Genomic DNA, 13,962 nt, shown 5'->3' on the forward strand with positions numbered 1-13,962 from the left:
AATCTGGTTCCCACATCTTTGTTACTGAGAAAAGAAAAAAAAAAAGAGGGCGTTGTACCAAACATGGCATGCTTCTCATGTTAAAAAATATAGAAAGAAAAAAAAAACAAAACATGTTTTGTTGTTAACAACATTGGGTGCCTCAATTTGATTACTCAGTTTCTTTTCATGTTGATGTTGGGCACTATTCCGTACTGAATTGCACACGCCCTAAGTGAAAGGGGCTAGATTTAGGAAATTAGTAACTTTTGAGAAGTGGTCAAGATATATACTTGAAAAGTAGTAGTGAGATTTCCAGATTTGGAGGTCTTTTTTTATTTTTTTATTTTTTTTTATTGTTCATGGTTAGGACTTTAAGGACTGAGTGGGGTGGGCGGTAGAGATGCCATGCTAAGCTTATGTCCTATTGACAGTGACTGATCAGTGGACTGTGGGTATGGGATAGGATGTGGCAGTTCCTTCAGTTGAGCCACTCGCCTCTTTGTGCGCGTTATCCACACCATCACCCCCGTTGTTTTCGCCATCGAGGATTTTTCTCCCTGGGGGTTCAGAGATTGCCATATTTGAATATTTTGTTGCATGCAGTAAAAAGCCATAGGGCATCTGCAAATAACGTGAACGCCCAATTCCATATATATAGATAGAGAGAGAGAGTCCTTTACATCTAAGATTTTAGCATAAAAGTGGAAGCAAACGAACAAGTAACAGAGCTGATGTGAAACATTTGGAATATAAAAATTTTCTAATTCAAGGCTTCCTGCTAATCCTGTTGCATGACTATTCTAAGCTCTTTTCTTTGTTCTTGCTCTTATGATTTACAACGGCCATATTTGTCTCTAAGATGTTAACACCGAATAACCTAACCACCCCACTGTTTTCCCCGGGGACTACCCTGTTTGGCAGCTCCTCTAAATTTGATACGTTTCCTGCCTTGTGGCCTATGAACAACTTTGTATTCGGCCCCAAGGATCGCCAAAAACTTACCGCATCTCCTGCTTTCAACTTCTTTTCCTTCACGAATCTTGTCCAACCTTTTGTTAGGACATAACTCTGACTGCTCGTCCAATAACAATACCTAAACCTCCATACTTTTCCCATGTTATCCTCAAAATTCAATAAAACACCCTTGGAAACAATCCCACCCTGCATAGGAAAATACTTGTCGGCATGTTGTTTTGGTATCACGATTCTGTTAAGTTTCCCTACATCACTTGGCGTAGCAACCTTTTCGAAAAGGTATTCGCGAGCACCCTCGAATGGGTCAAATCCGGGTAAACTTGAAAACCCGTTTCCTTTAATTCTCTTCCAAGTGTCATGACATGCATAATTATACTTGCAATGCTCAAGCTCATTTGTATATGTGCGTTTCCTTATCATATCCACAATCTCTTCTTTGGAATGAGAAGCCAAGAAATATTGTTCGAAGTCATCTTCATCGGTATGTACGGAAGGCTTGAAGTTTGTGAAAGCATTCTGGCCACGGAACCTTAATGCAGCGATGTCATAAGCCTTAGCAGCTTCTTCTTCCTCATTGAAGGTTCCCAACCACACCCGTTGATGCTTCTCGTATATTTGTGCTCCCCATCTGCCATTAGGCTGGGATACAACTCCCTTGAACTTTGAAGAAGGTAGCTTTTGCGGACCGACAGCCTCGATGCCTCTTTCAGATGATTGATATGAATTCTCAGGGGATTTCCTAGCTGCAAAACTTGAATATGTTGCCATGGGTTGCTTGAATCAAATCACTTGCATCTTCCCATAACAAATACACCTCAATTTTCAATCTTGGTGATTGCTTTTCGGCAATTGGACTGTTATGGCTAAAATGAGATTTGAGTCATGGTATGGAAGTGTGATAGAAGTTGGAATAAAACTGTGGGACATTTGTACCAAAGGGGGGGGGGGGGACCGGTTGGGTAAAGTGATGAGATTCCGTGAGTGTAACCAAGCCATGTTTACGGAAGTTCATCCCCCTGATAAAATTTTGTAGCCAGATTTTCTGATCAGGGCATTTCCTGTTGTTTTGGTCACTAAATCCTTCACTTGGACCTTCTCTTTTTTCAACCTTATCCGTTATCCATTGCAAACGTTAAAGTATTAATTCGATTGCCCGATTGTTTAGCTATTTACAAGAAAATAAATTTTTTTTATTATATCCAAATGAAACTTTAATATATAATTTCATCTAAATAAATTGTTATATTCATAAAATGAAATCATATGATACGTAATTTTTGACAATTATTAAATTTATGATAAATTCATATCTTTTAAACTTGTGACAAATGGTATAATTTTTTTAACATAACGAAATTGACTGGCTGAAATAATCATGTTTAGGAAAAAAAATTTTAATTCAACTAATTTACATGTGCAGAAAATGTTAATTTGATCATAAATGTTATAATTGTTAAAGTCACACGATTTGCTTAACAAATTTTCATCGACAAAAGAATTTGTTTAGATATAAATCATAACATAAAAATTTATTTACATTAACGAGAGACATTCAAGGGCTTATTTAGCATTTTAGCCCTGGTGAAAACTTATTATTTGAGTAATGAAGGAGTTGAGAAGAGGGCAAAGTAGCTTTGCTCTACAAATAGCCCCTCATCAGTGCGTCTGTTGATTTTGTTATCTGTTAGGAAGGTAGCTGTCACAATAGTGGCTGTGTGGAAGTGGGAGAGAGATAAGAGAGGTATCGCTGTCTTTGAGGGATGGGATTAGTTGAAGTTCCCAAGACATAGGTGGCATAACCTGATTGCCTATCCCAAATATGGAGTTGTTTTATCAGCCAGGTTCAACTTTTGTTTCCTGTGATAAACACTGTGACATAAACTTGGTCTGTCTGTTCATGCACTTGGAAGTTGTAATGATAATCAAAAAAGTTTCCATTAGAAAAGAAAAAGGGCAAAAAAAACCATGCATGTGGGGTGGCAATGCTTATATGCAGACAACCCTCACACAGTGTCAACAAGTGATCAGTGAGGTTAAGGTGATCATAATCATTGATAGACTTGTCTCCCAAATATTTTATTTTTTTCCCAATACGGAACAACCTTGATTTTATCTTTGGTTTTTCCTTTTAAAAGTTGGAACCAACTGGGCTTAAAGCCTCCAAACAAACACATAGGCTAATAAGGGCACAATGATGGCTCGGCCCGTCCACCCAAGCTGGATCCAAGATAATGTAGAAATAGAGTTTTAAGTAGGATAAGTTTATTAGAGGGAAGAGCATTGCTATCCCTTTCTCTATCATTTTAGGTTTATGTCGACTTGTCATTAGCAAAAGTGAAATTGTGATAATATGAGTGGGAAGGACAAAATCTCATGGTGTCTCCAATTATAGATTACTAGTAAGATGTAGGGGTGCCGGGTATCGAGGAAAAACAAAACAGAAGCCAAGTTAAAATGTTAAAGTAAGGTGCAACCACATCTTCCATTGTCGGTGTAACTTGATGCTTCTTGTTGTTGTTGTATAAGTTCAAAAGGGATAAATTATTGAAGCTTTTGCTGTATAATTTGGTTGGCCTTAATCCGTTTTGGAATATATTCACATTCTTTTTCTTCTTGTTCTTATTGTCTTATTTCTTTTCCTGTTTGAGATTGTTAGACTTAGATGCCCATTGCGGATTCGTCGCTTGCGATTAGCCCAATGTGGTTGGGTTGAGTTGAGAAATAAATGGAATAAAATCATACCATCGTATGATCTTAATGTTCCCTTTTGTACAAACGAATTACTCTTTTTTTTTTGGAATAAAAAATTTATATAGACAAAGTCATATTATATTATAAGTATGTCATTGGTCATCTAAAAAAAAAAAATAGCTTAATTTAGAGAACAGAGTTAAAAGTTTAAAAGGATGATTATTTTTTTAAATCTCAAAGATAAGGGTTGTTTTAAAATATTTTTTTAATTTTAATTATTTTAGTCAAGAGAAAATTTTTTTAGATAAAATTACTTTTAATGAAACTTCCTCATGTTCAATCACACTCAAAAACAATGATATAGAGGTGCATAACCTAACAACAAAATATTTAAATTATAAAAGAAGAAAGATGAAAAAAAAAACCGAAAGGTCATCGTCATGATCATTTTCTTATACACATAAATGAACAAATAAAGAAAAAGAAGCTATAAAGGAGAGATGAAGTTATTTTAGTTTTTGATGAATCTTTTGTTTTTTTTTTCTTTAATTGGTGGAGTTGTTGTGGAAGGATCTTAAAGCCTTAATAGTTACAGCTCTAAAGATGTACTAATGATATGTAGCTGTTGCAAGAGCTTCGACAAAAGGATCAGTTTAGAAATCCTAAAAAAAAATTGTTGTTACATGTAAAAAAAAAAATTGTTACATGTCATGTTTAAGGTATTCAATTCCAAGAGTTTATATCTTAATGAAATACAAAAATAGAAATCAAGTTACATGTCATATCGAAAAAAAAAATTGTTACATTTTTAACTTTAAGAGTTTATATTTTAGTAAAATACAAAAATAAAGGTCAAATTATGCTTCATGTTGAAGAAAAAAAAAGTTATTACACATCATGTTTAAGGTGTTTAACTCTAAAAATTTATTTTTTAATAAAATATAAAAATAGAAACTAAGTTACGTTCCATATTGAAAAAAAATTATCATACAACATGTTGAAAATAAAGTTATTACACGTTATATTTAAAATATTTAACTCCAATAATTTTTTATCATAGTGAAATATAAAGATAAAAATCAAATTACACGTCATATTAAAAAAAGTATCATATTGAATAAAAGTTATAACACGTCATGCTTAACATGTTTAACTTCAAAAGTCTATGTCATAATGAAATATAAAGATAAAGTTACATATCATGTTTAAACCATGCCATATTCAATAAATTTGTTACATGTCAAATGCATTAAAGTTGTTATATGTAGGTATGGCATGTAACAACTTTAGGCAATAGTTTAATTTATAAATTTCACTTATATAACTTCAACCCATCAACTTTGAGGTATTGTAAATGTAAATTAGTAAACCTAAGAATATATATTGATATCACCTCTACTCTTTGTCTGTAAATCAATAATAATATAATGAGAAATAAACAAAGAGATAGTGATGGTGGTAAAATTAAAAAAAATCGGATGGCGGGAGAGAGAAATTGATAGCATAATAAATGGATGTTAAAAAAAATAAATAAGAGAAATTGTAATAAATAATTTAATTTATTTTAAAAGATTTCACAAACATATTTATTAAATTATGATAAAAATTAGATAAAAAATATTCATTTTATATTAAAAGTTATTTTTAAAATAATACTATGAAGTTGACCATTTCTTACCATTTTTTCAGATTTAAAACTCAACCACAACATAAGAGATAAGAGAAAACGACGTAAATAGAAAAAAAAAAAAAATCAGGCACCATAACCGCAATGGTTGACGCTTTAGAATCATTTTCTCGAAACACATATAAAAAATCTGGTGACACCAAGAATTATTGAAGAGTAGGACAATGGGCTAAGCACTTGCATGAAGAAGCCATCGTTTTGCTACGTGAATTGTTGAAAGTTTGAGTTGTCGTTATAAGAATTTGATTGAAATATCGTTTTCATTGCATCTTTAGGAAGGGGGGAAGAATTAAATAAAGCCATTATCTCTGCTTTTTTTTCATGTATATTTTTGGACTATCTGAATACTACTTTGGCTGCCATTAAAAATCTCAACATGTACGTCAAATGTGTAGTTTCGGCCATTCCCAACCCTCTGGGATTTTATTCCAAGCCACTAAAAGTTGTAACATATCTTCCTTGTCATAAATGGCCTACGAAATCATGAACAAAATTGCCCTCTTCCCTCATGTTGACCTGACAAAATCTTCTTCCATTTCCATTCTTTCAATTCCATTTCCAAGTTATTTCATAATGGCACTCTAGCAATATTAACTCTAATTTTAAGGGATTTTTATTTTCTGAGTGGTGGGTTTTTTTTATTAAATTCTGAGTGGTTTTAAAAAGAATTTCCTTAATAATTACAATCATCATAATTTAAATTCAATTATTATTATTACATCTAGTAAACTAAATCATTAAACAAATTAACATAAAATTAATTTTATTGGCAAATCTTCACCCCATTTTGTCGATGGTATACTGTGACGATCATTCTTCTAAGTAGTCCGAACTTTGTTATGTTAACTTCGTAACTAATTCGGCAGCTGTTCTAGGTACTCAGTATATCAATTTTCGAGATTGAGCAAAACTAGGATGCTTGCTTGCTTGGTCAAAAGAAATGCTTCTGTTAATCAAGACTAATAAATAAATATATATGAATCTCCTAGTCCAAAAAATTCAATCTTAGTTGTACATTGAATTGTACGTTGGTGGCATACGAAATCTTCGAAGAAACCAAGACAAAGATACGATAATCCAAATCTTAAGAGTTAAAAACGAAACTTGGATTAACCCAAACTTAATTAGTGCAAAATATGAAGCCAACAAATCAGAAACCTCCCCCTAGCGATGAAGAACAACAACCTAACAAAAATCTTGGTTGTCTACCATAAGTAAGGCAGTGACCATGTCCCTCACAGGATTATCACGTGCCGACCGGTCCTCTTTGTGCAGTATGTGTTTGTAATTTTCTATTACAAAATTTTACATGAGCAAGCAACAACTTGAGACAAAACCATGGTCCCGTTGTTTGGTAATGGAGTCATTTGAGATAATTTAATTTCGCGCTGTCTCCTTTTATGGGAAAGTTTCTCTTTCAGCATGGGGGCGTTTGGTGGATAATTGGCTTCAAGTTCGACCCTACCACACCCAGATTTAAAAACATCACCATCGACATGGAGGTTTGGCCCACGATCAGATAAGGCTAAGATTTTTTTCTCCTAGGTTAACACCACCCCTGCTTCATTTCCAATTACTATTTTGTCTATTTAATTATTGTTTTCAATTTTCATTGGTCACATCATTGAGAGGATGAACAGTACTTTCTCTCCCGACTTTGTTTCTTTTTTCATTTTTGTTTTAGCAAACATCGAATATTTCATGATATCATGTGTCTCAACATAGAAATCTATATTCCAGCTATATGTTACTCAATTAATACACTCTCTTCTTCTGTTATTATTTTTTTTTAAAAAAGGATTAAGATTTAGCGATTTGAAGTTTGAATCATCCATCATTAATTCATCTTCAAATTTTTTATTTTCATAAATTGGAAATTGATTAATTTGTAGTAATAAAGGATGCCAACGTGTATCATTAAAATAATACTAAGTCACAATGAATAGGCAGCTGAGCTGTAAGCAACAATATGCATCTCAAGGGACCATGGGTTCCAGGAATTTAGCTACATGTTTGCTCAATTCTTACCAGGCTTAGAATAGAGAGCAGCACAAGGATTGTAGATTAATCCCCTTAAGCGTGGGATGGGTAGGAGAGCCTGATTGGATCTGTGCTGTGGGTGAAGCACGAGACAGGACATGTGGGATTATGCTGTGTTTTCAGTTGATTAGATTCATAATCAATCCTAATGTGGTTGGGTTTGAAGAGGTCACTCAGATTCCATTGCAATGTTTTTGAGTTTTGAGCTCATTTCAATTATACAATAATACTCATTCGTGTAAACCTTACTGCACCTGCCTTGTCTCTTCATTTTTTAAGTAGTCTCGAGTACCAATGGACCCCCTCCTCCGAGTTTCAAGTGCTCTTTTAATAATGTTACTTCATATTTTGATTCAAATATTAATAAGATTATATAATATTATTCTCCATAAAATATGTTAAAAATGTTACTTTATTTATCTAAGTTCTCTTGAAAGGAAATACGACTGTTTGTGTGTGTGTATATATATATATATATATATATATGTTTTTTCCTTCACAGTCCCAGCTAAGGATGATATATGGTTCAGTGAAATACAGTGAGCGGCAGGACTGAGCAAAAGAATTTTGATAATTTTCAGAGACTTAGAATAAGAGCAAAAGGGAAGGTTTGGTAAAACAATAATGGCATGATGCGTTAGGCAATGTGCAGTCAACCGACATGACAAAGAAACATCAGAGCTCTTTCCTTCAAAAAGAAAACAAAAAAAAATTCATGAAAACATGGTATAGCTGTAACAGCTGCATGCCCCTCAAATATCCAAGATAAATTTCTTCCGTCAGCTTTCGCCTTTCCTTCAAATTTTCCATCAATGGCCGACCATTTATCTTGGATTGGTGATTCCCACATTAAATATTTTTTCTGCATATCATGACGTGTCACATTCATAGGTAGACAATAAAATTGGAAATTTTCCTTTTTTTTTTTTGTTCTTGTGAAGGAATCTGGACCGCACGCCTCTCTCTATAAGATGCCTGCCCTTTCCCCTCATTTCAAACAATTTTACTACAAGTATCTGAGCTTTCCTTTCTCTTCTGTCTATCTCTTCCACTCCAGAAAGGCAAGGAGAAATTAAACGCAGAAGAAAATTTTAGAATAACTTTAACATGAAGATGAGCACTAGTGCAGCAGCCATGAGAGAGTCCAAGAAGAAGATCTCATGCAGAAGGCTTGGTGGATACATCAGGGAGCAGAAGGGGAGGCTATACATTATCAGAAGATGTGTGGTTATGCTCCTTTGCTGGCATGACTAAGATCATATTCCAGCAGAAGCTAAGTAAACAATTAAGCCATGGTGATCAAGGCTGTTGAGTCTTGTTGTAACACTTTTGATCGTTGCTGCAAACTTGGAAGTGAAGGATTCATCAATTTCAGGCTGTGAAGATTGCAGCTAATTTAAGCTCTCTTTTTCTTCTCTGCTTCTCAAATTGTAAATAGCAAACGAGATGACATCGACATTTAAGGACTGAGTTACAGTTGCTTTTAGTTTTTGATTTTGTGCATGCACTATGCTACTGATAATCATCAAGCTTGTTATGCAGAAACAAAAAAAAAAAATCCTCATAATTAAACATTTTGATTTCTAAGTTAGTTCCTAGCATAATTAAACTAGTGTTACATTTACTTTCCATTTTCTCTTTCAATATTTGCTGATGTTATTTAATTTACAATGGGTTTTGTAAGGATTGTCATGATTGATTATCTCTTGCTGCAATAGTTTCTTCTGCAAAACCCAAATAAATAAAGAGTAAGAAAAAAGCTTCAACAGCATATGCCAATTGCTGAACTCCCAGCTGTTTGGGTTTTTCCTTTAATATTTTCAGTATGTAATGCATGGATAAGTAAAGAGTTAAAACTCAGTGGAATTGTTTAGTACCAAGAAAAAGAAAGGGATGGTGCTTATGTAGGGATCCATTGGCCGCAGTCTTGTCAAGTCACATAGGCATGGCTACTGAAATGCAATTTTCAAAGCATTGCTCATCACATGGCAGTTGTACCTGATGATTTGACACTTTTAATTTCTTTGCCATTTGGTGCTGTAAAAAACCAAAAATTTTAATAGGAAACAGGATGATGTGAATATTAACAAGGGAAATTATTAAGGAGGATAATGAGGCATGGTCCTCTAAAATTTGGATCAAAAAAATCTCTTTTTCCCCCTTTTTTAATATTAAATGAGGGATAAATAGCTTGTTTTGTTAATTATTAAGGAGGATAATGAGGCATGGTCCTCTAAAATTTGGATCAAAAAAATCTCTTCTTCCTTTTTTTTTAATATTAAATGAGGGATAAATAGCTTGTTTCATACTTTAGTTAAGAATTAAGATAACATGGAGAATTGCAAAAGAAGAATGGAATAAAATAAATATTATGTAATTTACTTCATAGAATGAGATTACCATTATGATAAAAAGATAAAAATATTTTTTATTAAAATTAAATAAATTTTTTGAGGTTTTTTAAATTTATTATTTTTTGATAGTATGTTTTTATCAGATAATAATTTAATAGGCTTTCATTAATATATTACGGTTTTGTATTAAAATATTAATATGATTTCTATTTTTTCTCTTTTAATTTATTTTTCAATAAAATGATCATAATTTATTATTAACTATTAATATGATTTTTATTTTATTTCTTTCTCTATTTTCATTTTTCCTTTTTATTAAAATATTAAAATGATATTTTATTATATTTATTTTTTATCTATATCCATTTTTCCTTTCCTTCTTTCAATTTCATTTTTATTCAAATATTATTAAAATAAAAAGTTAGTAATTCATTTTTAAAATATTAATATATTTTTATTTTAATTTCTTTTTATTTTTTCCCATTTAGTAACTTTTTTATTAAAATAATAATAATTTATTATTAAATATCAATATGATATTTTATATAATAAGATTTTAATTTCACATAATAAGCAAGATTATTTTTGTTTATAACTATTTGAGTTTTATTCTATGAACCTTGAAATAGTTAACACCAAAAGAAGTCGGTATTACTGTTTTAAATTTTAAGGTAGAGCCGTAATGTTCTCTTCATACAAAATTATTATAATATCTTCTATCTAACAAATTAAACACTAATAATGTAGATTTATAAATAAAAAGAGACAAGAATTATACAGCCACTAAGAATACATACTTTATTTATATCTGATAAAAGAAAAAAGAAGCAATATACAATAATCAAACCCATGGGTTTGGATATAGAATTTTAAGCTCAAGTCCAGGTAATTATTTTATTAACAAATAATATATTTTTATTTAATAATAAAATAATATGTAAATAGGTGAACTGAATTAAACTTGAGCTTGATTTTTTTTTTTTAGAAAATAGATCTGTTAAATTTGATTTGAATTTGTTCCGAACTCGATTTATAAACAACTCTAATCTATAACCATAAGATCAAGGGTATGAAATACAATTGAGATAACAAAAATACTTAAACTAAAAATTTACATAAATGATTAATTTTATACTTTTTGATAAATATATAGTGAGCATCAATTATATTGAAGTAATTTGTAACTTATAAAGTTTATTATATCGTATTCAATGGCATAAACTATTAGATGAAAGATAATATTCAACAGTATTTTTTTAAGATTATAAAAAATATAATGTTAAGTGATATTAATGTCATATATTTTTTTTTTGAATGATTGTTTAACCAAATCATATGGCATTTTTGTGATGGCTTTTTGTTACTTTTATATGATTATTTTCACATAATGCTTTTCCGTACAAAGTAAGACATTCCAACCTTTATTACATGTGAAATTCCGGCCATTTACTTTTTCTTTTTGGTTAGAAAAATATTAGGGCAGATGGGTTGATTAATCCTTCAAACTAAGACAAAATATTATGTGGCACTCCTCTTGAAAGATTGTGCATTAGAATTAAGGTGGATAAAGGGTCATAAATAAAATTCAAATTCATTTTTCAAAAGCTTTGGGTATTTACTGCTACGTCCAGAAATTAGTTGAAGAGTTGAGCAGGAGGTCCCATATGGTTAGGCGTCTTTTCACCATTGTTGCCTCTTTGACAATTCGTAAGGAAACCATTAAATTAATGAATAAAGGGTGATGGGAAATTGCTCCTAGTTGAGGTTTGAAGTTAAGACAGGTGGATGGGAGACCTGGGGAATTGTCATTGCAGGAAGCATCTATAGTGTGTTTTAACAAATGTGACAGATGCCGGGAGACCGGAGTGGGTCTCAGCTCTTTACCTTAATGTTCAGTGGGAATCCTCCTCTTGTGCACGTGCAATGCGTGTGTCATTCCCCAGGGATAGTCAGAATCTAACACTGTTTCCCCATTGACAATTGTTTTGCTCTTTGGTCCCACTCAGAGGAAATGATTTTATCAATCAACAATGCTTCAATTGCTGAATCTGTCTACAAGTGATTCAAATCTTTAACCAAATTTAGCTCTAAATCTTGATTTCGGAATACATAATCTGCATAAAAGAAAGAAGAAACGAAGCCAAGCTTTGGTGCACCTTCCATGGTCAGATTTGGGTAACTTGTGAGTAGAAGAACCAGGAAATAAAACCAATCATTCAGATTATACTTTACCAAAACCAGAGGCTGAAAGCGGAGGGGGTTGTCTATTGGTCAGAAAGGCAACTTTATCATACCCACGTGCATATCCTAATCCTGAAGCCCCACCCACCACCAGATCTGTCTGATTCTTTTCCAATCCAAAGGTAGGCCCAGATTTAAGAGGAGGGTTGATAGGTGGGACGCGCCCCACCGTGAGCTGTACCATAATCATGTACACAGGAATGCTGCTTCTTTCCCATTATGGTGACATGAAGGCCCAATTCTTTTGATGGATTTTGGAGCCATCTTGACTTTGGGGCTTGGGTTTCTAAGCATTGGTTTGCGACAATGGAAGGGGACCATGTGGGGATCGGTGACTCGAATATTGGGGGGTTGAGTGAGGGGACCCTCCCCCTTTCCTTCTTCATATTAAGCCATCACATCATCGTCCATGTAATTGGTCAATTTTTGCAAAGTTTTTGGTGAATCAATGGGCATGGGAAGAAACACATACTGGTTGAGATCCTAAAGGTATGTTTTTCCCCCTCCCCTTTTCCTTCAAACGTCGAATCAATGGTCGAACGACACGAGATGGGAAAGTGGAGGAATCAGATTATACATTGAGCATGAAAACAAGTTAGAATTTTATTTCATTTTTTAAATCAAAGTGATTTTATTTTACATGGTAGTTGGATATAGAGTGTAACCATGTCACCATTAGAAGTGGTCGTGGTGTTAGGTCCGATCTAATTTAATTAAAATATTAAAACTTTAAGTTCATATCGCACTTGAATTGAATTGAATTTACAAATTTAATTGATAATCCTAACTATTGAACAAGACTAACCGTAGTAAATATTTCACATAAACTTCTAACTATGTGATTACGTGGCTTAAGTTTTTTTAGAATATTGATAACAGGATTGAGTTTATATATATATATATATATATATATATATGAATATTTCTACTTCTTTTTTCTTCATTTAAAATAGCATGGAAACAACATGTTGGCCCTCAATTGGAGAGTATCTCATTTAGAAAATAGTCGACGGAAAATACTTAATTATTTTACGAATACAAGAATAATTGAGATATGCTTTTAAAATTCCTAGTCATTCTTGATAAAATTTGGGATATATACTTTGCAATAGTTAATGAGTAGTACAAGAGTAAGGAAAAATGTCATAAAATTGAAAAAAGATAGCAGTAGGATAACATGCATTGTTCTAAGGAAAAAAACAGAGGAAACGAGAGAGGGAAGTTAATATAAAAAACAAAGTTCATTGATTCATCAATAAACATACAGCATTTATACAAACTACACATGGATAACACCTATTTACGTAGAGGACAAGTGCGTTAAACAAAACATGCATTAAGACACAATATAAATACTGATATATCTCTTTTAATAACCAATACAATGAAGTAAATACAAAATAAGTCAGCATATTAAGGTCAATGCAAGCATTTGATGAGATTCGACCTTATACTCAAATATGAATTTAACTATGAAATTAAAAAATATAACATAGTGAACAAATAAAAATACATTTAATTAGAGGAATAGTGGAAACCCTCAATATCAATATTTATGTTTTGTATGTAATTTTTAAATTAATTATGAATATTCATAAGTTTAAATATTACATATCTTACTCTATATATCGTAATCAAGAGCCAATTAAATCCAAGGAGACTTGCAATGAAGCAAAAAACCCGTAAAAGAGAATAAGTCAATTTAAAATCCTAGAGTCGAAATCTTTGCTTCTTCATATTTAGGATTTATCAAATCTTCAGTCATTCAAGTGTTTGACCTCTAATAGTAAGATTTTACTTATGCTAGTAAGTTTTGTTTCTAAATAAAAAGATCAAAAGTTCTTGTCGAATCTTATTTTTATTAGACAAAAAAAACTATTTTTTTATTTTTATGAAATCGCTAAGAAGTGGCTGAAGGTTTTTTTTTATCGTAATTTTAGTTACCTAACATAACATATTTATATAGTCAAACTAAGTTGTAACCCTAGATAC

General features: G+C 32.1%; 2 protein-coding genes across 2 annotated transcripts; one reads left to right on the forward strand and one right to left on the reverse strand.

The window, feature by feature from the left end:
* Positions 1 to 766: 766 nt before the first annotated feature.
* On the reverse strand, positions 767 to 1,824 carry LOC110425705 (AP2/ERF and B3 domain-containing transcription factor RAV1-like). The gene has a single exon (XM_021440667.1). The coding sequence runs from the start codon at positions 1,723 to 1,725 to the stop codon at positions 778 to 780; it is 948 nt and encodes a 315-aa protein (XP_021296342.1). The 5' UTR covers positions 1,726 to 1,824; the 3' UTR covers positions 767 to 777.
* Positions 1,825 to 8,211: 6,387 nt separating this feature from the next.
* Positions 8,212 to 9,135, forward strand: LOC110425711 (small polypeptide DEVIL 3-like). The gene has a single exon (XM_021440681.2). The coding sequence runs from the start codon at positions 8,483 to 8,485 to the stop codon at positions 8,627 to 8,629; it is 147 nt and encodes a 48-aa protein (XP_021296356.1). The 5' UTR covers positions 8,212 to 8,482; the 3' UTR covers positions 8,630 to 9,135.
* Positions 9,136 to 13,962: the final 4,827 nt, after the last annotated feature.

This window comes from Theobroma umbraticum, unplaced genomic scaffold (assembly GCF_002168275.2).
Source record: "Theobroma umbraticum cultivar Fairchild unplaced genomic scaffold, ASM216827v3 scaffold_12.1, whole genome shotgun sequence".
Lineage (NCBI taxonomy): Eukaryota > Viridiplantae > Streptophyta > Magnoliopsida > Malvales > Malvaceae > Theobroma > Theobroma umbraticum.

Excerpts from the sequence above, each read along its gene's own strand:
- LOC110425711 (XM_021440681.2), top strand. The coding sequence starts at position 8,483 with ATGAAGATGAGCACTAGTGCAGCAGCCATGAGAGAGTCCAAGAAGAAG.
- LOC110425705 (XM_021440667.1), bottom strand. The coding sequence starts at position 1,725 with ATGGCAACATATTCAAGTTTTGCAGCTAGGAAATCCCCTGAGAATTCA.